Source organism: Marmota monax, unplaced genomic scaffold (assembly GCF_021218885.2).
Source record: "Marmota monax isolate L192 unplaced genomic scaffold, Marmota_monax_Labrador192_F-V1.1 WCK01_AAM20220418_F8-fsc00038, whole genome shotgun sequence".
Lineage (NCBI taxonomy): Eukaryota > Metazoa > Chordata > Mammalia > Rodentia > Sciuridae > Marmota > Marmota monax.
In genome coordinates, this window is record NW_026692498.1 from 13862839 (window position 1) to 13889633 (window position 26795).

General features: G+C 38.3%; 2 protein-coding genes and 2 pseudogenes across 2 annotated transcripts; 3 read left to right on the plus strand and 1 right to left on the minus strand.

The window, feature by feature from the left end:
* Positions 1–390: 390 nt before the first annotated feature.
* LOC124092738 (olfactory receptor 5B2-like) lies at positions 391–1435 on the plus strand (annotated as a pseudogene).
* A 5578-nt stretch (positions 1436–7013) lies between these two features.
* LOC124093344 (olfactory receptor 5B17-like) lies at positions 7014–7949 on the minus strand. The gene has a single exon (XM_046445775.1). The coding sequence runs from the start codon at positions 7947–7949 to the stop codon at positions 7014–7016; it is 936 nt and encodes a 311-aa protein (XP_046301731.1).
* A 2728-nt stretch (positions 7950–10677) lies between these two features.
* Positions 10678–16270, plus strand: LOC124092739 (olfactory receptor 5B12-like; annotated as a pseudogene).
* An 8616-nt stretch (positions 16271–24886) lies between these two features.
* Positions 24887–25831, plus strand: LOC124092740 (olfactory receptor 5B12-like). Its single transcript, XM_046444544.1, has one exon. It carries the CDS (start codon positions 24890–24892, stop codon positions 25829–25831), a length of 942 nt encoding a protein of 313 aa, XP_046300500.1. The 5' UTR covers positions 24887–24889.
* Positions 25832–26795: the final 964 nt, after the last annotated feature.

A 26795-nucleotide genomic window follows, 5' to 3' on the forward strand; every position in this document is an offset into this window, starting at 1 on the left:
GGCAAGTTCCTGGCATATGAGCTACATAGAAGAGATCTTTGACTTCACCATGAAAGGAAAATGGGAACTGATTGATTCATTAATTCCAACACTGTCATGTACCATCTACTAAATCATTGAAATCTCAGCTCACACACAGCTCATGAACATGGTCCATATAGACTCCTCATTCAACTTTCTAGAACCGTATATATAATTAATACACTAAATTATATTGTTAGGCTCATGTTCTACTTTTGAGAAATTTGAAGTACATAGTGTGGCTACAGTAATAAAGTAATGCACATGGTACATAAACATTCTTATCTCACTGCAGTCTTTACTATGTTCAGTCCCCCATTTTTGTTCCTCTTTCCTACAGGGCATCTCCTGATTTCCCCAGCAACATTGATGGAGAACAGAACAGAAGTGACAGAGTTCATCCTTCGAGGACTCACCAGTGCCCCAGAACTACAGGTGGCCCTCTTTATCATGATCACCCTCATCTACCTCATCAATGTGGTTGGGAACCTGGGGATGATCATACTGATCCTCTTGGACTCTGTCTCCACACGCCCATGTACTTTTTCCTGGGTAACCTGTCTCTGGCAGATTTCTGTTACTCTTCAGTGGTCACTCCCACAGTCATGGCTGGACTCATTCTAGAAAATTTCCTACAATGCCTGTGTTGCTCAGGCCTTCTTGTTTGGAGCCTTTGGTGGTATGGAAAATTTATTCTTGGCCACAATGGCCTATGACCGCTATGCTGTATAAGCCCTTGCACAACACCACCACCATGACAACACGTGTGTGTGCGTGTCTGGCTGCAGGCTGCTACCTGGGAGGTTTCCTGAATGTCTCCATCCATGTTGGGGGAAACATTCAGTCTCTTCTTCTGTCAGTCCAATGTGGTGCATCACTTTTTCTGTGATATTCCAGCAGTCATGGCTCTGTCTTGCTCTGATAAGCATGTTAATGAGCTGGTTCTCATTTACATAGCCAGCTTCATTATCTTTTTTTTGCTAGTTATCTTGATATCCTACATGTTTACATTTATCACCATCCTAAGGATGCTCCCAGCTACAGGATACCAGAAGTCTTTGTCCACCTGTGCCTCCCACCTCACTGCTGTTCCATTTTCTGTGGGACTGTTATCTTCATGTACCTACAGCCCAGCCCCAGTCACTCCATGGACACAGACAACATTGCCTCTGTCTTTCATACTAAGGTCAAACCCATGCTGAACCCTGTGGTCTACAGCCTCAGGAACAAGGAGGTCAAGAGTGCTTTCAAAAAAAGTTATTGGAAGCACCATTTATTGAAGAAAATGATCCTTCTGCCATATGATATGATCTTTGCACCTTTGTCTGGGTGCACAGGCTTCCTCTCTGGTTCTCAGTTCTGTTCCATTGGTCTCTATGTCAGTTGTTATGTGAATACTATGCTGCTTTGGTAATCATAACTTTGTAGTATATTTTCAAGTCAGTAATTCTGATGCCTCGGCTTGGTCTTTTTTTTTTTTTTTCACCCCTCAGGATTGTTTTGCTATTCTATGTCTCTTATGGTTCCATGATATTGGTATTTCTAAATTATAATTATCATGCATGTTGATGGTACAAATTAATGGCTTCACTGTGACATTTCCATAAAAGCCTGTGTGGTGCTTTAATTGTATCCCTACAACTCTCTCATACTCTTCCCCCTCTCCTGTCGTTTTTCTTTTCCCTCATAGTATCTTCAGATTGTCTGTTTTTCTTCTCTTAATTTACACATAAGAGAGAAAAAAGAGTGATACTTTTCTTTCTGTGTCTACCTTATTTTGCTAACATGATGACCACTGATAAATATGAGATGATTACAAAAAAATATGTCTCAGAAATTATATCACACCCATTCATTGTTTTTAAGTTTTTATGATCTACCTGTAGACCACACTGGATTCAGCATTCTTCTATTTTTTTTTCTAATATCTTTGTACAACTCTGCAACTAAGAATGGGAATTGCTCTTTCTAAAAGCCCTATAAACTAAAGCCAGATAACGAGACGCAAAGAGACCACACAGAGAGTTTACCAAGTCAAACTAGGGTTGTAGCTCCATGATGTAGTTTTGACCTCATATGTGAGCGTCCCTGTATTTAATTTTTAGTATTGGTTTGGGCAGGGTGGGGTTGGTCATCAAATTACCTACAACCATAACCAGAGATATCCAAACTATAAAATTGCTGGCTTCATGCTATAGACAGCTTTTCCCAAGCCCATCAATACAGGGCTTCATGTCGTAATGAGACTCTAATCTCCTTGCAATGTCTGTTTTTGATAATAATAATGCTGTAATAAAATTTCACAATCAACAGCTGAATGGGTAACTTGAAAGAACCTGAATTGAGAAATTCTTTGGTGTACATAGTTATACCTTTAACAAAATCCACACAACCAACAGGGGTCCAGCCCTGTATAGAGGGAAAAATCTAACCACCTGCCATTTAAGGGAATGGGATTGTTGAACTTGATGTCTTAGAGAGTAAATTGAAGGTTCACTGGGTGGTGGGTGGGGAAAGGAGAAAGTAAACATAGAGAAGCAATCTGTGCCCCTTAGATTAGTTCAGATTGTCTAGCCTTTGTTTATGTGCATATTAGTTAATATTGCTGGGTATTAAAGGATAATTCCTAATGCCCGAAGTTTGTTAGCAGTAGCAAAATAGTCCCTTTATGAATATCCTTTTGTTAGTTTTTAGGAAGAACTGCCTTCTGGGAATGACCTTTGTTAATCTACCTCTTGGAGCTAGTCCTGAACTAAGTCACTGGAATGGTGAAGAGGGAGAAGAGGAAGGGTTTGGGGAATGCTTTTTGCTAATATCTCCACATCTGGAAGAAAGTTTTAGATCTATAACCATAGATCTATATGTGCATTTTTGGTAAAAGGCTTGTGTTTATCGTGCACATTTTATTTCAAAACATCTAAACTTTATAGGTGTCCTCAGGTGACAGGGAAACAAAAAGTAGAGCTAGTGAATTAGCCAACTTATAAATATCTCTTTGTTACAATTGATAGAAAACACACATCTTGGACGTAGAATTGCTTTATCTCTGGGCAGTGTGTATCAGGACATTAGGCTGAAAGCAGAGGGGCACAGAAAAGCACACAGGGTAAGATGGGAGCCAGGGCTCAAGGATTTAGATTTTGATGGAAGCCATTGGTGTATATGTATCTTCTGGCTGCACTGTAGGAATACTTTAATTCACCGGGAACATACTTTCTTGCTAATATTTTAGTAGTAGAACTCTGGTAATGAAACAAGCTTGGTGCATTCTGTTGCTTTGTCTCATTTTAAATTGAGCATTAAGGGAATGCATTATTTTAGTTGTAACTCTGCCAATATGTCTATCTAGAGGCCTGTTGCCATTTCTGTCTTCAGTGAAATGCTTGTCCCCAAGAGAGGATAACAGATTGAGTTGGTGTAGTGTATTCTTGGTTATCGAAAATACTCACGTAGCTTTGGGATTCTGAATTGGTGAATATTTATGATGTGTAGAAAAGCATGATACACACTACAATCTCAATCACACAAAATGGGGTGTTGTGTATGCATGTGCACAACCTAGAGGGACCCGTCCAACTAAGCTGCTTGTGACCGGATGACTTTGTTCTTTGCTTATGTTTTTATTTTTTCCTGTAATGCACATACTAACTTTTAAAAAATAAAAGCTATTTTAAAGGAAAAGAAAAGAAAGGAAACCTAACCACAGAATGGTTGGCCCACATTGCTTTCAGAGACAGTTCTTGATCAACAAAGGGGGAATGCTGGTAATCATATATACATAGATTTTAAAATGCTGTTGCTTTTCCTCCATATTTACTATACTCTGGCTTATTTTATCCTTTTGTAAAGTAAAATGTGGAAAGGTAGATTCTATAAAATAACTCTAGTTCTTAAATTAATTCACTTAAAATGTTTTAGTTCTATTTATCTCAAAAAAAATTGTTGACCATAAAAGCATATACTTTCACTTAAAACCATACCACGTTTTAAATCTCAAATTAGGACCCTTAGAACAGTTACTCAACTAAAGGGGAAAAAAGGGTAAGAGAAAAGATCAGAAGAGTAGACAAAGGGGATTGAGGAGGAGGAAGGAGGGACGGGAAAAGGGAAGAAGAGTGGAATGAATCTGACTGAACTTTCGTAGGTGCATGCGTGGATATGGCCCAGGGAATCCCCACATCAGGTATATCTACAAGACACTAATTTACAAAACCCTTTCAGTAAATTGCAGGAAGATCTGTAGAGTAGAAGTAGGGAGGCAGGAGGAAAGAGAAGGGTAGAAAGGAGAAGCCCTGGGGACTGGGTTAGAGCAAATTATATTCCGTGCTTTTATGATTATGTCAAAATGTACCCTAATGTCTTATGTAACTAAAAAGAATAATTTTAAAAAGAAGAGTAAAAAGTTCTGTGTGCTGTTTACACAGTAGGGTGAATATAGATAACAGTTATATACTCAAGAAACCAGAAAGATAGATATGGAATGTTTTCATCATAAGGAAACCACAAATGTTTGAAATAGATATGTTTAATCCAATAATTCAATATAAACATTATGTAATATATATTTTCATTGAAACATCACATGATATCCCATCGACATACAAAATTTTGTGTTCTTATGTATCAGTTAAAAATAAATTTAATTAACAAAAAATAAAAAGTAAAAAAAAAGAAAAAGGGTAATAATAGTTTAAAATTTATAGTCTAGTACTGCAATTAATTATTTTATTTATTGAACTTATTTTATTCTGTGATGTATACCATATAAGTAAATTAATATAGCATATTATATATTATATAAAAATATAAAATGCAGAAGCAATCTCCATCAAATTATCAATTTCGTGGAAGATGGTGGAATAGAACCACCTTCATGTGACTGCAAGAGAGAAGACTTGGGTTAACAGAGAATTTATATTCTGAAAAAAGTGAGAGAGGGAGAGAGAGGAAGAACTCTGAGAACCAATAAAGAAAAGTGATGGAAAACCTAAACAGCACAGAGAATCAGAAAGGCAACACAGAAAAGAGCAAAGCAATTCACAACTTCAACCCTGGCTCAAGCCAATTAGGGACCAAACTTCCGCAGAGATCAGAAAGTCCCTGCTGCCTTGACTGGGTGGGAGATGGCCGTGCAGGAGGGCTGTGACTTAGGGAGTGTCTGAACAAACCTGCCAAGAGGATGATGCAGTGGGGAACATGGCTGTGGCAGAGGAGAGGGGAGGGGAGGCACAGCCCTGATCCTGCCCACTGTGACAAGATGTGTCACCATCATGGAAGCAACTCACAGGGGCCAGGCCTGAAGGCACCAAGACTGAGCCTAGAAAATCCCGTGTTTCTAGTGATTCCCCCTCCAGCACAGAACTCATTCTGGGGATACTCTGTGGATTGCACGTCAGCCATGCTCTTGGGTACCCTGGACTGGAAACCTCTGGACTGGATATATACATACCTTCCTGGAGCAGCCCACATACTGCCAAAATTCGCCTTGTCAATGAGAAAGGCTGGCAGTGGCCTCAACAGTGACTGGGTGTACACACTGAAAACCTCAGGGGAGAATCCAGCCCTGGCCTGGTCAACATCCTTTTAATCTCTCTGACAATAAATGTGGGGTGCAGCATGCTTTCTGCACCAAATATTTGGCATCAGTCTCACAGGAATCTCAACAGCTGTGACCCCTTTTCCCAGAGGTACCTGGGAGATTCCAACCAAAGACCTATAGACAAGTGTCTGCAAGTACCTGGCCTCGGAGGAATCCTTGAATTTTTTTGTCCATTTTGTCTTTCCAGAATCAATAAAAATGGTTTGATTATTTGGATGAGTGTAGCAAGAAAAACAACACAGGGTCTTTTTAATTTGTTGTGTTGAAATTTGGACAAGGAATATCAGATTGGACTTTTAAAAACCTTGAGGCTAGAAAGCCAAACCAAGGCAGACTTTATATTTTTACCTGCCGTACTTAGTACCTTGAGATTCCTGAGCCTGCCAGGAAGTAACAGTCTTACTTACTCATCAACTCTAGGGAAACTTGGAGCCAGGAATTTTAAGGTTTTTTGTTTGTTTGGTTGGTTGGTTGGTTTTGGTACTAGGGATTGAACCCAAGGGTGCTTAACCACTGAGCCACAGCCTTGTTTGTAGAAGCAGGGTCTCACTAAGTTTTTTAGGGACTTTCTAAGTTGCTGAGGTTAGCTTGGAACTCACAATCCTTCTGCCTTAGCCTTCTGAGCCTCTGGGAATACAGCAGTATGCCACCACAACCAGCTTATGTACATTTTTAAGTATGACAACGACTTCAATTATACCCACAACAAGGAGAAAAAGCATTCTCATTGAATTTATGTAAATGGCTACATTGTCATTATATAAAGATAATTGTAAATAATTGATGAATTTTTGGAATGATCAGATAGGGATGAAAAAGTAAATATTTTATGTATAACTTTTATGAACTAATAAAATACTGAAAGAATTTAAAAGTAAAATTTTTGTTTATACAAGTTTACTTTATCAAATTGCTATGTTTTAAATTTTTTTTAAAAAGTTTTGCTTTATTTCTAGTTTATAAAACAATCAAATAGAGAACTCAGAATGTTCTAAATCAATAAACCTTAAATAAATCATAATTCACGACCTGCTTAGTTTCCAGGAAAAAAAAGCCACCAAATCTACAGCCAACTAATTTTCCACTAAGGTGCTAAGAGTACTTGCTGGAGAGCAGAGAGCCTTCTCAGTAGATGGTGCTGAGGAAATCAGATGTCCACATGCAGAATGAAGCTAGACCCCTGTCTCTCACCAGTTAAAAAAAATAAACTCAAAAGGATTAAAGACTTCTGTGTAAGATCCAAAACTTTGGAACTACAGGAAAAATGCAAAGGAGGAAACACTTCCAGACATTGGAATTGGTAAGGATATTTTTGGTCAAGATTCCCAAGGAATAGGAAAGCAAAGGAAAAATAGATCAAAGTATATATACACACACACACATCATTAAGGGTTTAACCTAGAGCACGTTCTGCCTTCTGAGCAACCTGTTTAAACGCATTCTTAACTTCTTTGTTCCTCAGGCTGTAGACCACAGGGTTCAGCATGGGGATGACCATAGTGTAGAACACAGATGTGAATTTGTCAGTGTCCATGGAGTGACTGGAACTTGGCTTTAAGTACATGATGATGATGGTGCCATAAAATGTGGAGACTGCAATAAGGTGAGCAGCACAGGTGGACAAGGCCTTCTTGTACCCCTCACCTGAGCGCATGTTCAAAATGGTGATAAACAAGTATAAGTAGGAAATCAAGATGATAAGAAGTGCAAAAACGATATGAAAACTTGACATAAGAACAAGAACCAGTTCACCAATATGTTTATTAGAGCAAGCTAGAATCCTGACTGCGGGAATCTCACAGAAGAAGTGATGGACCACGTTGGACATACAGAAAGAGAGGCAGAACGTGTCTCCAGTTTGCAACGAAGCATTTAAAAAACCAAAGACGTAGCATCCTATGGCCAGACGAGAGCACACAGTGTTTGTCATGATGGTGGAGTAATGTAAGGGCTTACACACGGCTGCGTAGCGGTCATAGGCCATTGAAGCCAAGAGGTAGTTGTCCACTGTGGCAAAGAATACAAAAAAGAACATCTGAGAAGCACATGAACTATAGGATATCATCTTGTTTCCTGTGAGGAGCCCAGCCACGACCTTGGGAGTGAGAGTTGAGGAGGAACCAAAGTCCACCAGAGATAGGTTACTGAGGAAAAAGTACATGGGGGTGTGGAGACGGGAGTCCAACATGATCAGCAGGATCATCCCCAGGTTCCCCACCAGAGTGACGAGGTAGATAAGTGTGAAAACCGTAAAAAGAGGCACCTGAAGTTCTGGGGCACTGGTTACTCCCAGCAGGATGAATTCACTCACTCCTGTGATGTTCTTCATAGCCGTTGTTTTAGAATCACAAGATGCTCTATGATAAAGATAAGTGAAGGAACACAGTGAGGAACAAAAAAAAGAGTTGCACAGAAATTGAAATGAGTAAGCATTATTTTACTATAGTAATAATTGACTCTTCAACATTCTCCAGATTGAAAGCATTGGTATGGCAACACGATTCCACAGATTAACTTTATCCATGCACTGTTGAATATGGAGCGCCTTCATGGATCACCTTTACAACTTCTTAATCTAGTATATGAGTAAACTGAATTGTAGGAAATAATAAGTTGTCCAAGGTCACCAGTCTGGAATGAATTCACCTTCCCAATAAGATGTTTGAGTTTACTAAGAGCTTTAAGGTCAGGCGTGTTTAAAAGTATATATCAATTTAACCCTATCTTCAACACCATAAAGTTGACTAATTGTATGTCCATCCATATATCAAGCAACAAAGAGTTTGAGTAAGTAAGTTTATAAAGGTATTCACAGACAGAACAAAACTCTAGGCAATTTATCAGTGATTTTCACCCTAAATGATATTTATGAATTTGAATTTATTTTACATTCATTCCATTTACAAATCATCATTATATCCATTGTACAAAGCCCAGTGCTTTAAGTTGCGTGAAGTGTAATTCACGAATGTATGCATAGTAGGTTCAGAGGGAGAAATGCATCATTAGAAGTTGCAACCAACAAGAGCAATTCTGAAGAGAAGGTATAGTGTTAGATGTTTTAATATTCCCTTATCAATCCTTCCATTCACCCCTTGAGAGACGGAGGTCTTCACCAAATATCAGTGAATCTCATTTTATCCATCCCTAAACAAAGATGCCATTGGAGCTACCTCAGGGATTATTGTGAGAGTTGAGTGAGATAGTGAAGGAAATGCAACACAAAGTGGTGCTAATAAAAAACCTGACAAGTGACAGTGACGATGTCATGGTTAGAAGAGGAGGAGATCTCTGTGTTAGTTTGGAGGGGTGGGGAGAGAAAGAGCACCCAAGGATTCAAGGTGTGTGTGTGTTTTGAAAACAGTAGCCTTGCTCCTGGGTTGACCTTCCCCACATGTCCTCTCAGATCTTCAGGATCTTGCAGTCTTTCTTCATCAGTTCTGCCTCTCTCATGTGAGGGACTGTGAAATCCATTCCTGATGAGCAGCCTGGGGTCTTCAAGTCCTCTTGAGTTAGTTAATTGCTCCCTTGAAATCCACATTTAGCTTGTGTTCAAGGACTCCATTCTATCTTAGATGCTTTCTTACTGTTTTTACTGCCAACATGTACCTGTTATCACTGGTATTCAGAGTTGAAAGTTCATGAATCCGGAGACTAACTCTAGTTTGCAAATCTGTTTATTTGCAAGCACAGTGTTTTAAATATATTTCTTTGAATCTGAAGAATTTGAAAGGACACCCGTTCTCTGATAACCACTATTTTCTGCTATCTTCCTCCTGGCCCCTCCATGTTTCACGTGTCTGACCTTAAATCAGGTGAGTCTGTAAATACCTTACCCACATGATATAAAGTACAGTGCTTGTTGCTTCGATTTCTTTAGCACCAACTCTGTTTTATGAGTATCAGTGTTCTCCCTGGCCCCGTTCAGGTAATCCAAGATATTCTCACCATCTCATTGTTCTTAACCTAATCATGCATGTACTGGAATGTCTGCCATGTAAGGCAGCTCAAAGTATGTGGCAGGTACATTGTGTATAGTGTTAGAGATGATGGAAGTTGAGAAGTCTTCCCAGACTATCTGATTCCTCATTTTTGTATGTCCATAAATAGTGGTGCATAAAGATGTATTAACTTGTAAAGATCACCTCTCTACCATTAATTTATCTCCCCCATCACAATTCCCTGGGTTAGAAACAGCTCGAATTTAGTGCTTACTTGCCAGTTGGTCTTAGAAATAGGAAAAAAAAAAAGAGGGAGTGTCCCGGAAAGATACAGTAGAGGTAGATATACAGTGTATATCTACACACACACACACACACACACACACACACTCACATACAAATACACAATCTCATTTTCAGTTAAAAAAAAATGAAGAATTCAAGAAGCTATGTGCCTTCCTCCTGTGCTACATCCAGCATGAGATCTGCTCAGGATCTCGGGATCTGTGCCTTTTATCATTGCATTATCAGTATTTCTAAATGAGAAAGTAATGAAAGGGAGACATTATGAAGAAATTAAATTGAAAACAGAGTAAGGATCTTGGTAATTTCAGGATGAGCATTCTAGAGTCTGAATAAATGCCATTTCACTCTGTTTTGGTGAGCTATCCCTTTAACGACAGGTCCAAACACAGAAACCGGATGAATTGCCATGTACTCATTCGGAGCATCATCTGTCCCAGGATTTTGCTCATTCTTTTCAGGAAAGCAGCACACCATCTCATAAATATCCTGGTATACTCTGATGGCTTAAGAACTTTTGTATTTAGATTCTAGAATCATTTTAATAATTCAGAGAAAAAACTTCAAACAACCATACCGGAGCTCTAAAACTCTTAGAAAATGTAGCTGAACCATTCATTGCTTCTGCATCCATTACATTTTTCACTAAGTTGTTTCTTGACTACAGAAGCTTACCTTGCTCCTTGAAAAGAAGGAAAAGATGATCCTGAATTATGAGTCTGGTACCAAAAATTCAACCTTGAAAGAATGTATGAACAATTTTGGATAAACTCTTCCCTAAGTATTACTCAAATGTCTCAAGTTTCCTGGGGCATGAAGAAATGGAGGTAAGATCATTAACACAGAGAAGATGCCTGGCGTTAAGTCTTGCGTCTACCATACATTTTTCTGTGTAATTGGAAGAGTTATTGACCTGTGGCCAGGCTCAATTTCCTCATTTGTGAAATATAAATAATAAAATTATCCTTCCTGCATATTTCCCAGAATAGTCCCTGTAAAGAGGAGATGAGGGTATATCTGGTAAAATCAAAACCAAACAAACAAACAAAAAACCTTACTAAGTGTTGATCCTCTCAACATGAATCCATGTGATGTTTATCTGGGGTGTTCGACTAGCTATGTTGGCAGACTCACTGAAAACACTTCATTTGAAGGAACACTGCCATCCATCAAAAATAAGGTGTGACAAGGAGGCTCTGCTCAGACTCTGGTCCCTTTGAAAGTAATGTCATGATCGGACTATGTCATGATGGAGTCATGAAGAGACTCCAGAGCTCCATATATAGAAATCAGGAGAAAACCATACTGCTTAGTGCCCTCCAGGGAACAGACTCCCTTTGAGGGTAATCATTCCTCTCCACCCCATTTACCCAGTGAAGAAGCAAGTGAACAGTGCACAGAAATGTAGTTTGAGGTGCTTAGTAGCACAGAAATGCTTTTGATACTTGGTATCATTTCTTCCCACCCCATCCCCACTCCTCCATTTTTTAAGGTGTTACTTACATATGTGAACAGTGAATTTAACTGATTTAAAATTATTGTGGCTATTGATATTCATAAAATACTTCTAAAACCTTATTTTTTAATCTGTCATTTTTAATTCATTTTCTTTTCACCATTTCTATTTAGTTCTCATAACTCAATGATGGCTACTGAAGTTTTTAGCTGATGAATCTATTGTATCTCTGTTTTTTTTTCTTGAGATCAACTGACAAATATGATCTCAGGGTCACAGAGATAAAAAGTAGTCTTCAAACCAAAAAATGTAGCTTACTATTTTGTTTGGATCTGTAGGCATGTAGCCTTCTTTATTCCCTGAATTACCCTGCAGTAGCAGACAGTGTTGCTCTATCTGTATCCCCTTGGAACTCATTGTCCCTGTGCTGGCCAAAGCTTATTAGGACAAAGAGTCTGCATCTTTAGAATGAGGGATAATTTTGCTGTAAGAGTCTGCCCAGCTCATTTGCAGAATGTTTAATTTCCCTAGTGGCAGCCACCAGATAGGAGTAGAGCAATGAATACCCCAGATTCCACAATTTTCAGGTAGTATAACCCTGAGCCATGTCTTTTAGAGTCTTCTCGTGGCTCCACTGTTCCAGGTATGATTTTCCTCCATTGCTCACATTTATTATCTGCTCACTAATGAAACCCTGAATTTGTGTCTGTATTAGTCAGGGTTCTCTAGAGGAACAGAATCCACAGGATGCATATAGTATTATCAAAGAAAGGAGACTTATTAGGTTGGCTTCGCAGTCAGAAGCTGGATAGCCAGGGAATCCCACAATGGCCACGTGCAACCTGCAGTTCTGGGGGGACTAGTAGTTACTCAGTGCCAGAGGTGGAGCCTCAGAAGCAGGACAAATGATGTCTCTCAGTTCTACACTGAAGGCTTGGGAGCTCCCTAGGGAAAAGCTCATCAGAGTCTGCGTGGAAGGAGTGAAGGAGCTCGTGTCTGATGTCCTCGGCAGATGGCAGCAGCAATCCCAGAACCCACTCAGGAAGAATCAAGTTTGAGTCTGTCGGTATCTTCCTTCTTCCACCCTTTGTTCCCTCCAGGCCCCCACTGTGTGCCACCCACATTCAGGGTGGGTCTCTCCTATCACTTGGCTGCCCCATATGAGAATCAGTTCTGAAAACATCTTCGCCCCTTCATCATGGGACGCAGAAATCTCTTAATCTTCAGCATCTCTTAGTCCAATCAAGTTGGCCATCCAGGTTAATCATGGCAATGTCCTTCCCTCCTGTTACTCCCTGTCTTCTGCTTTATGAGCGCTTCCTGCTATTAACTCCTAAGTACATGATTTCAAATTACTGATTTGGGTCTGATATGGGGGAACCTACTCTAACACATATCCCAAGACTATATGGGTCTCTTCTTTAAACAGGCAGATTCTCTACCATTAACCTTGGAACCTAGAGTAATACGGGACAAAAGACACCCTTGCCTCAGATAACCAAGACCAAATCAAAGGAGAAAAGTTGAAGAAGAAAACATATCCATGCTCATTCTTCTTTCAAATTCCCCAATCAGATAAATTGCATCTCTCTCCTCTGCTGAAAACCTCCACTGTACTTCTGTACCTGTGGCTTGCCAACTAACTTTTGAGTTTTGTATATCTCAAAGGGTTTAATTTTCCCCTTATGCTCCAATAGCAGTGGCTCAGGATATAGGAACGTGGATTAGCACTTATTTCCCCACAGCCTTTGTGCTGGCTACAGACTTCCATGTCTTTTGACAAGAACAATGATACGAGGCCAATGATTATTATTTTGTATTTTCACTGTCCACCTTCTCAAAATTTTTTCCTTGTTCCTGTTTTTCTGCTTTTATGAAAATGTGATCCAATAGAGAATTTTTAAAATATATTCCCTCAGAAATTTGTGTGGTCCTTCAAACAGAGAACTGAGCCAGTTCTTTATTTGATAAATTGTCACCTAATTTCTATTTGAGCACTTATTTCCCGCATGTTCTCTCTATTCTTTGTGGAGCTCATACAACGTAGGGAGTTTTTCAATCTATCCTGTCACTTTAACCTATTTTTGTTTTACTTATAATAAGAATACTTGAGATTTAAATTAAAATTTAGCAAATTTTTAAATGCACAATACATTATTGTTAACTTTGGCCCATCATTGTACAGCAAATCTCAAGGACTTGTTCATCTTGAAAAACTTATGCTTTGTACTCATTAAATAGAAACTCATTTTCCTCTTCCTCAACCCCCCAAAACTACCGTCCTATACTCTGTTTCTTTAATTTTGGTTATTTTCAATACTTCTTATAACTAGATTCACACCATAGTTTTCTTCTGTCCCTGGATTATTTCACTAAATACAACACTTTCTAGACTCACTCCTATCCAGACTCACATATACAGATTTTCTCTTTAAAATGATTGAAGAGTATTCCATTGTATGTATATGCCACATTTTCTTTATGCACCTAACTGTTGATGGACATTCATGCTATTTCCGTAACTTCACCTTTGCATATAGGTATATAATAGACAGGAGGATCTGAATATTTCTTTGAGATCCTGATTTCAATTTGTTTGGCTATACACCCCAAAGGAGGATTGCTGGATCAAATGATAATTTTGTTTCTGATAATTAGAATCTTCATATTGTTTTACATAGTAGCTACAACTTTCATTCCCACTTAGAGGGCTCAAGAGTTCAGGGATTTCCCCATCACTTACTAATACTAATTTTCTTTAGTTGGTTTGTTATTATTGTTAATTATAATAACTACCAATAGGTGTAAGGTGCTATTTCATTTGTGTTAAGTCTATGTTTAATCTTCAATCTGTTTTTATGTTGATTTGTGTTGATTTTTCTCTATGATGTAAATTACAATCCAATTTGTTATTTCACATGTGAATATCCAGTTTTGCCAGCACAATTTGTGGAAGAGACTGTCTCTTACCTGTTGTCCATTCTTGGCACCCTCATATGGTTTTATTTCTGGGATCTCTATTCTATTTTATTGTTCTATGTGTCTGTTTTTATGCCAGCACCATACAGCTTTACTTACTGTCATATCACAATATTTTTTACTCCTTTATTTCTTTTTTATTAATCAATTTGTTTATTTTAATTACATATATATGATAGCAGAATGCATTTTGATTCATTTTACACAATAGCAGCACAATGATGCAGCGTCGCACCATATGTGCAGTCATACATGTACCTAGGGTAATGATGTCTATCTCATTCCACTGTCTTTCCTGCCCCCATGACCTTTCCCCATCCTTCCATTTCCTTTGCCCAAAGTTCCTCAGTTTTTCCCATGCCTCCCCCATTATGTATCCACATCCACTTATCAGAGAGGACATTCAGCCTTTGTTTTGGGGGGCTTGGCTTACTTCACTTAGCATGATATACTTCAACTCCATCCATTTACTTGAAAATGCCATAATTTTATTTTCTTTTAATGCTGGTAATATTCCATTGTGCATATATACCACAGTTTACTTATCCATTCATCTATTGAAGGGCATCTAGGTTGCTTCCACAGTTTAACTATTGTGAGCTGAGCTGCTATAAAGTTGATGTGACTGTGTTACTATGTATGATGATATAGACTGGGTCAAATGGCAGTTCCATTCCAAGTTTTCTAAGGAATCTCCATAGTGCTTTCCAGATTGGTTGCACCATTTTGTAGCCCCACCAGCAGTATATGAGTGTGCCTTTCCCCCCACATCCTCACCAACATTTATTGTTGTCTGTATTCTTGATAACTGCCACTCTGACTGGCATGAAATGAAATCTTAGAGTAATTTTGATTTGCATTTCTCTAATTACTAGAGATGTTGAATATTTTTTCATATATTTGTTGATCAAATATATATTTTCTTCTGAGAAGTGTCTGTTCAGCTCCTTAGACCATTTATTGATTGGGTTGTTTGTTTTGTGGTGTTAAGTGTTTTGAATCCTTTATATATCCTGGAGATTAGTGTTCTATCTGACATGGCTTATTGCAATAAAGAATACCAGACACCAGAAAAGCTGAAATGAGTCCAAAAGACATGAAACAAGCCACCATGGCAGCCATAGTCAGCTCATCACTCTGGTTGGGAACCTGGGCATGATCCTGTTGATCCTGTTGGACTCCCGTCTCCACACTCCCATGTACTTCCTCCTCAGTCACCTGTCTCTGGTGGACTGCGTTTATTCTTCAGCTATCACTCCCAAGATCATGGCAGGGTGTCTCACAGGAGATAAGATCATTTCCTACAATGCTTGTGCAGCCCAGATGTTCTTCTCTGCAGCCTTTGTCACTGTTGAGAGTTTCCTGCTGGCCTCGATGGCCTTGGATTGCCATGCAGCCATGTGTAAGCCCCTGCGCTACACCACAACCATGACGAGCGCTGTGTGTGTCCTGATGGTCACCGCCTCCTATGCCTGTGGACTTCTGCAGGCTTCTGTCCACGTAGCCTTCACATTCCATCTCTCCTTCTGTCGTTCCAATGTGTCAATCACTTTTTCTGTGACATTCCCCCAATTCTGGCTCTTTCTTGCTCTAATATCTATACAAACGAGATTGTGCTTTTCGCATTGGCAGCATTTGATACTTTTTTCACTCTCTTGGTCATCTTGAGCTCTTACCTGTTCATTTTGGTTGCTATCCTGAGGATGCATTCGTCTGAGGGACAGAAGAAGGCCTTCTCCACCTGTGGGTCCCACCTCACAGCTGTTTCCATCTTCTGTGGAACCATCATCTTCATGTACTTACAGCCAAATTCCAGTCACTTCATGAACATGATAAAATGGCATCTGTGTTCTACATGATGATCATCCCATGCTGAACCCCCTGGTCTACAGCTTGAGGAACAAAGAGGTCAACAGTGCATTCAGGAAGGCTGTTGGAAAACCAAAGTCCTCACCAGGCTTAGTCTGTTAATTGTATATTTCTTACAAACAATGTGGAGCATTCATTGGGCATCTAGTACCTAATAATATTATGTAATTACAATTGTTCCTTTTTTCTCATTTCTCTGAATAGTTCTTTCACAATGATAATGCTTCTCTTCGTGGTTTGTAAATATAATTAGGTGTTAGGGAAATTTGCATGTCTTTTTTCAGAAATAATATGCCACTTCCACTTTAAGAACCAGATTCTAATTCTAAATACTGTAGGATCCCACATATCACCACACCATTAGAGTGAAGTCTTTTGCAGGTAATCCTCTTATATACATGATACCAATTCTCAATTCTTAAAATGTAAAATAACACCATGATTCTCATATCTGTATATAGTTCTCAGACATACGTGCTCCTAAGAATCATATTGAAAGATTGTCATAGTGCAGAATACCAGAATATAATTCAAAATAATACCTTTATATATTTGTTGCAAAATTAATAAATCCATAGTATGATCACTCATTATCTGCATCTTCTTGAATCCTGAGCTTCAATATAGCAGAAGGTTCAATGAAGAGTTGAATAATGAAAAATACCCTATAACCAAACCCATTTCATCTGTCAATCTCAGATATCAGAGACAGAGTTCAGAGAACAAGAATTTATTCTGAATATATTGATATTTAATCCTTACCTGACTTCTAGACAGTATCATGTCTAATAAATTTATTGTATAGCAATATGTCCTGTCATAGATGATTCTACATGCTTGTTAATAAAAATGACGAAAATGTAAAACTGTGAGTTTATGTGTGTATTATTTCCAGGAGTAGAATTAGGAGAAAGAAAATTAGGGCAAGTTCGTCCCCAAATGACCAGCTGTAATATTGTCTTCTCACAAAGTACTGAGGATAGGATCAACAAAGACAGGAAATTTGTTCAAGTGTGTTACAAAGGAATGAAATACTATCATTGGTCACTCAGAGACATGCAGTCAGGCACAATCGAAATCACAGTCAAGACTGAGTTTCCTATTTTAAAATGCAACCTCTGGGACTAAGATGGAAGGGGAATTGTAAGTGTAAGAAGGACTGGCATCAGATCATACTTCAGACCTCTCATCTTCCACTGGGCACAGTTTATTATAGTAATACTTAAATGCTTGCTCCATTAAATGAGTTAAATGTAATAGGGAATAAAATAGTGAGGAAATATGTGAATGAGTGGAGTAAGGGAATGGAGTATGAATACCTGAATCAGCACCAAATAGGATCTGTAATAACTGATCACAGGATTCAAGGGCTCCTTTATTTATGTTCCTAGGGGGAAGATATCTGTAAATCCATCCCACAGTATTCTCTCTTTGTTTGTCCCATTAATGTAAATAATATGTATATTTTCACTAACCAAACTGAAAGCTCATATTTAAGAATGTAGCCCATATCGCACCCTGCAGGCTTATGGATCATCATGAAACTCAAAACATAGAAAATGATCCATGTGAATCAAACCAACATGGCAATTAAGATCAGGATGACCAATCTTTGTAGGAAAACCTGTAATTGTGAAAATGGATTAAAAGGAAATGGACCCCACTTTTCTGTGTCCATTGGGTTGGGAGCCAGATGGTAGCTGAGGACATGGGGACTGGCATCCTTCTAAAGCATTACCATGTATCACTCAGGTAATGAGGTCCTCAAGAAGACCTCACAAATGCAGCTGTCAGCCCATGCAAAGTCAGATCAAAGAACAAAACATGTTCTCTGAGAAATTCTCAAAGGAGAAGACAAATATCAAGAAAAAGAATCACCAGCTGCCTTACAAACATAAGAATATTGGTTCATGAATTCTCTCTATAGAAGTCACTTTAAACTGTATTAATTTAATAATGAAGATCAAAGTCCCCAAGAGGAGACACTGTGTTCAAATTGTGTAATTCCTCTGTGTCTGTTTCTCTGCTTTCAATATGTGCATAATAATGCTATCTACTCCATGGGGTTGGGTGACCTTTATTGAATAGATCATACCAGGTTTTTAGTACAAATCTTGGCCTTCTATAAAGAAATAAATGTAATGCGCAGTTAATTCACCTTTAGCGAAGAAATGAAGAACGGACCATGTCATGCCTCTGTCATTCTCTAAGAGTACTGCCTCACTCTTTCTCTCTACTTCTTCATATTATGTAGTTTTTCAACACGGACCTGCAGATAGGTCCTATCCACCTAGGGACACATTCTTATATACCTATCCACCTAGGGACACATTCTTGAAGTCAACCAACTTCTGAGGAAACCAGAACAGGGATAAATTTCTCTGTCTGACTTTAGGATAATCAGCTAAGAAATGTTTAACTATCTGATCACAGTCACAGAATCACCTCATTCTTCTCTGGGATGTACAAGACATGTATTGAGAACCCAGGACCTTCATGTACTTTCCTCATCAGCCATACTAAAATAAAATGGAATGAAAATTACCATGAAAAATCACCTTGGTGATATTCTTTATGTCACTGGGAAACAGGCAAATAATTTTAAACTTTTGATTGGACTAAACGTTGTTGATAGGGGAGTTTAAAATTAACTAATTCCAGTTCATTTGCTGTGTGATATTTTGGTATTAGGGACAAATTAATTTCCATCAGTGATTTCCTATAAAACGTGATATAATGTAAGCAGAAAAATCTTCTTCCACTACATTAAACACATATAAATTATACAGCATATATTTATAAATTTGTAACGGAGCTCAAGTATTATTTGCAAATATTGTTGTCCAGAACAATGTAAAAATGGTATATGAGAGATGAGCTTGCTATTTACAGAGTTTTGGGAATAAAACAAATTGTCGAGCATTTGATAGCAATATTACTTCAAAAAAAAAAAAAGGAGTGTACAAATTTAGGATAGATTCCCTGGGGAAAAAATTAGAAAAACTATATTGATTTCTTCCAATGACCAGAATCCCCATTTTGTGTGTCTTCATAACCATTTCTCATGTCTCTAGGGATAAAAGAATTTGGGGTATTCATTAAGGGGGAAAAATACACTGACAAAACTAATACAAGACCTGTGAGTTTTAAAAATTTGGGCCATTAAAGCTGTAAAAGCTATAGACAGATATTTCCTACACAATAAGGCAAAACAAAATAGGTTCACCTGAGATGCATTTTTAAACAATAAAGAATATGTTGAATGTAGCAGAAACATAATGAACATAATCAACCAAATCTAAGAGAAGACACATATTGTGTTTCAAGAGAAATAAATCATAATGCAACACAAAAAATTTAAAACAAGTGTTTTTAAAATATTCATCATTCACAGAGGAAATGCATGCATTAAACAAGAATAAGAAATAAGTGAAAGAAAAACAAGTGCTCATTGATCATTCCTAGGTGTGTGCTTTTAAAAAAATAAATAAATAGCACAGGAAAGCCCTGGAGATAAAGTTTATATTTTCAAAAAATATGAAATTATTTAATGTATGGGTTAAATATTAACCTAAACAAAATTGAATTCCGAATTAGCATGTAAATACTACTTTTTAAAATATTTGAAATACTCTTTTAAAAAGAGAGATGGAAAACTTGAAAAACTATTAAACAAACTAGTACAACAGATTGAGAAACTCCAACATGGACCTACAAAGAAACAGAGAAGGAAAATATTTTGATGCCTAGAAAAAATATTCAAAATAGTAATCATCAGTCTGACAGCAGATTTTTCATAAAAAAATGTATAGAAGTCAGGAGACAGTGGATCACATCTGTAGTATTATTTTTGCAATATGTCCTCATCTGGTTTGGATATTATGGTGATGCTGCTTCTAAACAATAAATTTGGGAGTATTCTTCCCCTTTTATTTCACATATTCATTTGAGGAACATTGGCATCTTTCTCAAGAATCAGATGATGATCTGGGTGGGTGTGTTTCTGTGTCTTCTACTCAATCCCATTGGTCTATATATCTGTTTATGCCAGTACTATGCTGATTTTGTTGTGAGAACTCAACAGTATAATTTGAAATCTAGTAACTGATACATTCAATGTTGTTCTTAATGCTTTGAATTATATGGACTATTCCAGATTTGTTTTTTTCCATATAAATGTTAAGAATTTATTCCTAGTTCTGTGAAGAATTTCACTAGCATTTTAGTGGGTGTTGCTTTAAGTCTGTGAAGCATTTTTGGTAGTATACATCATTGGCCTTTCTTAGCAGTGAGCAAAATGGACATAGCTCTGTTAGTGGACAAACTCTGTATTCACATGGCAAATAAGCTGAAGACTAGTCCTACAATTTTATTTTCTATGATGATCCATCAATGAGAGAAAAGTCCTCATCACCTAAAAACCTCCCCCAGAGTCCTGCTTTCCAAACACCATAGCATTTGGGATTATGTTGCCAGCACTGGGATTTGGAGTGAAAATGTGAACCATTCCAGTCGCCATATGACCCAGCAATTTAACACTGAAATGTGTACCCAAGAGAAATGAAAACAGGCCCCCACAAATATTATATACAAATGGTATCATTTTAAGAAGTAAATGGTAGGAAAAATGTTCATCCACGGATGAATGGAATAAATAAAATATGATAAATACTTACAATTTAATATTCAACAATAAAAGGGAAGAGAGTACAAATACATGCACAAAATGGATAATCATGAAAACAGTCTAAAAGAAGAAAAACAGTTAAAAATGACCATGACCACAATCATATGATTTTATTTATATAAGGGGTCCAATTCTAATCCTTTTTTATTTATATATGACAGCAGAATGCATTACAATTCTTATTAATCTTAATATATAGAAACAGAACCTAGGTGAGTGGTTTCCTAGGGCTTAGGTATGGAAGCAAACAGAAATCACTTTCAATCAGTTCAGGGTCTCATTTTCAGGTGTTGAAAATGGTCTTGAATTATTGTGCAACCGTCACACAACTCTACATATGCATTTGAAAATGGTGAATGTTGCAATCTGTTCATTACATCATGACAAGGTGGCTGTATAAAAAACAATGAGTGTGTGATAAGGGGATGAGTTCCCAAAAACTTATCTGAAGTTTTTTAAAAATACACAGTTTATTATATCTGATATTAGATAGAATAGATTCTGTCACATACAAGAACAAATAAAGCCAATAACACAATGATTGAACATCACAAGGATTTATTTCTTAATTTGCTACTAGCTGTACAACACAGGGTCTCTAGAACAGTGTTGGTCTCTCAACACATGTTCCCTCAAGTACCAACCCAAGGGGAACTTGGTCTCCTGGAGCTCCTCTCTTGGGAGCATAGACTCCTCAGCTGCCCTGGTGGAAAGAGAGACAACAGATGGGCTGTGCACAGACCTCACTACACCTCAACTCAGGAATGACACACACTGGTGATTCCCTTGTCCACTTGGAAGCGAAGGTTGATGACTCTGACAATTTCAAAAACTCAAGAGAAATATAGGAAGTAGATGTAGTATTTCAGCACTACTATTTTTCTTCCACTTCCGAAGTCAGTTTTAATAGGGTGATAAAGTGGTAACACTTTAAGCTTCTTAATCTCTCCATACATGTTACACATCATGCTTAGCTTTCTACATACCTCATTTCATCTGCATGACTCTCCTGTGAGAGATAAAGAATATTATTACTATATTTTCCCAAGTGATATTCTCAAGTTTGTCAACACTAATTAATTGGCCAAGATCACAAAGTGCCACAGGTGATAGGAATGGAATTTGAGCTAATACACATGGCCACACAATTCTAACTCACAATATGACACTTGACTGTGTTGATGAAAGAGATAATTCTGCACAAATCAGTGGGATTAAAGGTTGAAAAACTGGAGAGGAAAACAATGGACACATCCCTTGAATTTTAGATAGAAGAAAAAAATAATTCCTTCTATTCACCATAACAGGATCGCACAGTGAAGTTATTATTAGTGCATATAATGCATTGCATATTTTAAATCATCAAAATGCAAGTTTTTCAAGGTCCTCAAATAACAACAAAAAAAGACATATTTAAGATGAGAGACAAGCTACTTATTCTGATTTACATGATTTTACATACTATGCACACGTGCTGAGATGCCTTTGAATCCCATAGATGGGAATGTTACATATTTACAAAAAAATTGTTTTAAAAAACGAGCAAAAAGCCAGGCCCAGTGGCACCTGTAATCCCAGCAGCTTGGGAAACTGAGGCAAGAAGAACACTAGTTCAAAATCCAGCCTCAGCAAAAGTGAGGTGCTAAGCAACTCAGTGAGAGACCCTGTCTTAAAATAAAATACAAAAAATTATGACTGGGGTGTGACTTAGTGGTCACGTGCCCATGAGTTTGATACCCTGTACCCTCCCCCCCAAAAAAACAGAGAGCAAAAAATGTCCCGGCACCACCTCTACAGTGAAAAGACAAATCAATATTTTGCTTAAAAAATAGAATAAATGAAAGAAAAGTGTACCAGGAAGATTCTAAGGAAATCCTAAGGAAATTTAAGAAAGATAGAGGTGAGAAAGATTGCATGAGGTCATGGACTCACCCAAATTAGAGACTTTCACCAAGGATTTTATTTTATTGCCTAATATGACTGTGGCACAGCTCATTGACTGACTGGGCCCTTGTTCCTCTAAGATTCTATCCCTTGTGTCCTCACAAGCACTCTCAGCCAAAAGGCACACACCACCCTCTGCTATCTCTAGACAGGGTCAAGTTAAGGGGCCAACGTGAGAATCGAAGTCTCCTGAGATCTCCACTCTCATGGCACTGCTTCCCCTGAGAGTCCTGTGGAAAGCTGCCATCTCTGGCTTGGTATTTTCATGAGCACAGCCCATGTTCTCTGCCACAGAACAGAGCTCCATGGTGGGGAAGGAGAGTCTTCTGCAGGATGAGTTTTCAGATGTGGACTTGGGACAATGGTTGGGATACCCCTTGATTTGTTCCATCCTTTATCTGTTCCCAGCACAAAAGTAAGTATTACGAAAAGAGACAGCATATCTGGTTATAAGTCTGAGGGGCCATAGAAAGCCTCACCCTTTTTATTTTACAAATGAAAACAAAATGAAAAGTAAATAATGCCCAGTTAGTGTATACAGCAGCAGCACGGGCTCTTATTGCTGGTCTTCTCACCCCTAGTTCCCTGCTCCCTCCTCCCACAGTGCTGCTCTGCAGCAGACAGATGTGCATGCTCACTGCTTTGCCTTACACGAATGGCTGGGAAGATGGTTAGACTAAGGAGGAGAACACACTCCTCATCTTCTTGCATCGTGAAAGTGCTGTAGGAGTACGGGTGCAGCGATTACAGCTCAATTTCTCAATTTCAAGGGTTGTGGCTCCTAAAAGGTCTCCTTGACCATCTATATTGTTAGCCTGCTTTCCTTAGGATTGTCAAAGTCTGGACATTCAATATGGTTAGCTGAACATTCTGCAGTAGCCAAGAAACCTGAGATAAGCTGAATAATGGCTCCAATGGCTGCATTTGAAAATGTTGGTGTCATGGTTCTCAAAGAACTTTCATGTTCATTATCACATAAGAGCCTACGACGGGGAGGTCAAATTACTTTCAATTTGGATCTCCTCAGCAAGAAGGGCTGCATCATCCATGATATGAATGTGGCAGTTTGTTAGTCCAGGAGAGATGAAAAGCACTCAGTTTTCACATTTAAAAGTGTCTCTTGGGCTGAGAGAACCTCTCATGCTGTAACCACACCAGCACTGTGAGCTGGCACCTGAGTAGTCCAAGGTCAGTACAAGCAGATGCACCAGATGGCTTGGTAGAGGACACTGAGTTTCTAGGACAGAACAAATGGAACTCTACTATCTTCCTAGTCTACCTCCCCACATCTAAAGCAAAGATATAGCCAATGGCAGGAAATGGAAAACATCAGTATATGTAAAAATAACAATTGTGACGTAAAAAGGAAAGCCATAAATGCTTGCTTCAACATTTTGAAAAACTTGTTCTACTATTTGTGTGCACCAAATGACACCAAATCACCACTAAGTATGTGTCCATACGTTATGAACACTCTATAAGGACCTTCATTCAAAATGAAGTTCTAATTTAGGACCCTCATTAATTCGAGTTAAAAACAGGAGTGTCCCTAGAGCAGAGCCACAAGTCATTGTATACGTTCATTTATTATAAACATGTTGGGTATAGAACTTTCAAAGAATAGAAATCCATTTGAAAGTTTTGCTCATATCACACACCAGAGATTAACCAAATATTTTGTAGACTGGGCTTTCTGCTGATTAAATTTTCTGGGTTTATTTTGGACTAGTGCGTTTGCAACATATTCCAAGTCATGATGAAGACTCCAAAGTGCTTTGTTATGATAAAGAATGCCAGACACCAGAAAAGCTGAAATGATCCCTATTGTCAAATAAGGACTGCCAGGAGAGCCACAGTCAGCAATGACCTTCCACACCTACCTGTACCACTTTCCGTAACAAGAAAGACCTCCCTCAACCAACCTGTTGCTAGCATTAAGTCCACCTCTTTCACAGACTCCTCCAGGATCAGGAAGCTAAACATAAGCAGGAGTCCCTGGCCACACTTAGCTCTCATGGTGGTGCACAACTTGAAAGATTTGATTTCTCATCTTGTTACATCCTTCTCATGATCATTCCAACCTGACTTTGATGGAAAATATCTCAGAGGTGACTGAATTTATTCTGGTGGGGTTAACAGATGCCCTCCAGCTACAGGTCCCCTTATTTATGGTCTTCACCCTCATCTACCTCATCACTCTGGTGGGGAACCTGGGCATGATCCTGTTGATCCTGTTGGACTCCCGTCTCCACACTCCCATGTACTTTCTCCTCAGTCACCTGTCTCTGGTGGACTGCGTTTATTCTTCAGCTGTCACTCCCAAGGTCATGGCGGGGTTTCTCACAGGAGATAAGATCATTTCCTACAATGCTTGTGCAGCCCAGATGTTCTTTGCAGGCTTTGTCACTGTTGAGAGTTTCCTGCTGGCCTCGATGGCCTTGGATCGCCATGCAGCCGTGTGTAAGCCCCTGCACTACACCACCACCATGACGAACACTGTGTGTGTCCTGATGGTCACCGCCTCCTATGCCTGTGGACTTCTGCAGGTTTCTGTCCATGTAGCCTTCACATTCCATCTCTCCTTCTGTCGTTCCAATGTGGTCAATCACTTTTTCTGTGACATCCCCCCACTTTTGGCTCTTTCTTGCTCTAATATCTACACAAATGAGATTGTGCTTTTCACATTGGCAGCATTTGATACTTTTTTCACACTTTTGCTCATTTTGAGCTCTTACCTGTTCATTTTGGTTGCTATCCTGAAGATGCATTCGTCTGAGGGACAGAAGAAGGCCTTCTCCACCTGTGGGTCCCACCTCACAGCTGTTTCCATCTTCTATGGAACTATGGTCTTCATGTACTTACAGCCAAATTCTAGTCATTCCATGGACACAGATAAAATGGCATCTGTGTTCTACATGATGATCATCCCCATGCTGAACCCCCTGGTCTACAGCTTGAGGAACAAAGAGGTCAACAGTGCATTCAGGAAGGTTGTTGGAAAAGCAAAATTCTCACTAGGCTTAGTCTGTTAATTGTGTATTGCTTGCAAAAAAGTTTAAAACATTCATTGGGCATCTAGTGCTTAATAATATTATTTAATTTCAATTATTTCTTTTCTTTCATTTCTCTTAACTGTTCTTTAACAATGTGAATTTTTCTCTTCATGATTTGGAAATATAACTAGGTTTTAGGAAAATCTGCATGTCTTTTTTCAGAAATAAGATGCCGCTCCCAGTTTAAGAGCCAGATTCTAATCCTAGATACAATAGGATCCGACATTAACACACCATTAGAATGAAGTCCTTTGCATGTAATCTTCATATGTACATGATATCAGGCTTATGTTTTTAAGTCTTAAAATGCAAAATAACATTATGATTCACATATACAGCATAGAGCCATAGTTCTCAGATGTTTGTTCGCCTAAGAATAACCTTGTAAGATTGTCATAGTACAAAATACCAGAATATAATTCAAAATAATATCATTATATATTCCTTGTAAAGCCCATAAATTCACAAGATGATCACTCCTTATCTGCATCTGAGTGTCAATATAACAGAAAGCCCAATAAAGACTTTGAATAATTAAAAATACCATAGATCCAAATCTATCTCATCTGACAATTTCAGATATCAGAAACAGAGCTCAGAGAACAGAGTTTATTCCAAATATATTGACATTTAATCCTTACCTGAGTTCTACATAGTAGTCATGTCTACCAAACTTATTGTATAACAATATGTTCTATTGTAGATGCTTCTATGTTTTTAAATAAAAATGACAAATTTGTAAAATTGGGAGTTTATGTCTACAATATTTCCAGGAGTAGATTTAGGAGAAAGAGGAAAGGGAAGGTTTTTCCCCACACTAGCAGCTGGAAAACTATCATCTCACAAGGTCCTGAGGGTCAAGATCAACAAAGACAGGAAATTCTCTCAGGTGTGATACAAAGAAAAGAAAGAATATTGTTGGTCACTCAGAGACATGCATGCA

Excerpts from the sequence above, each read along its gene's own strand:
- LOC124093344 (XM_046445775.1), bottom strand. The coding sequence starts at position 7,949 with ATGAAGAACATCACAGGAGTGAGTGAATTCATCCTGCTGGGAGTAACC.
- LOC124092740 (XM_046444544.1), top strand. The coding sequence starts at position 24,890 with ATGGAAAATATCTCAGAGGTGACTGAATTTATTCTGGTGGGGTTAACA.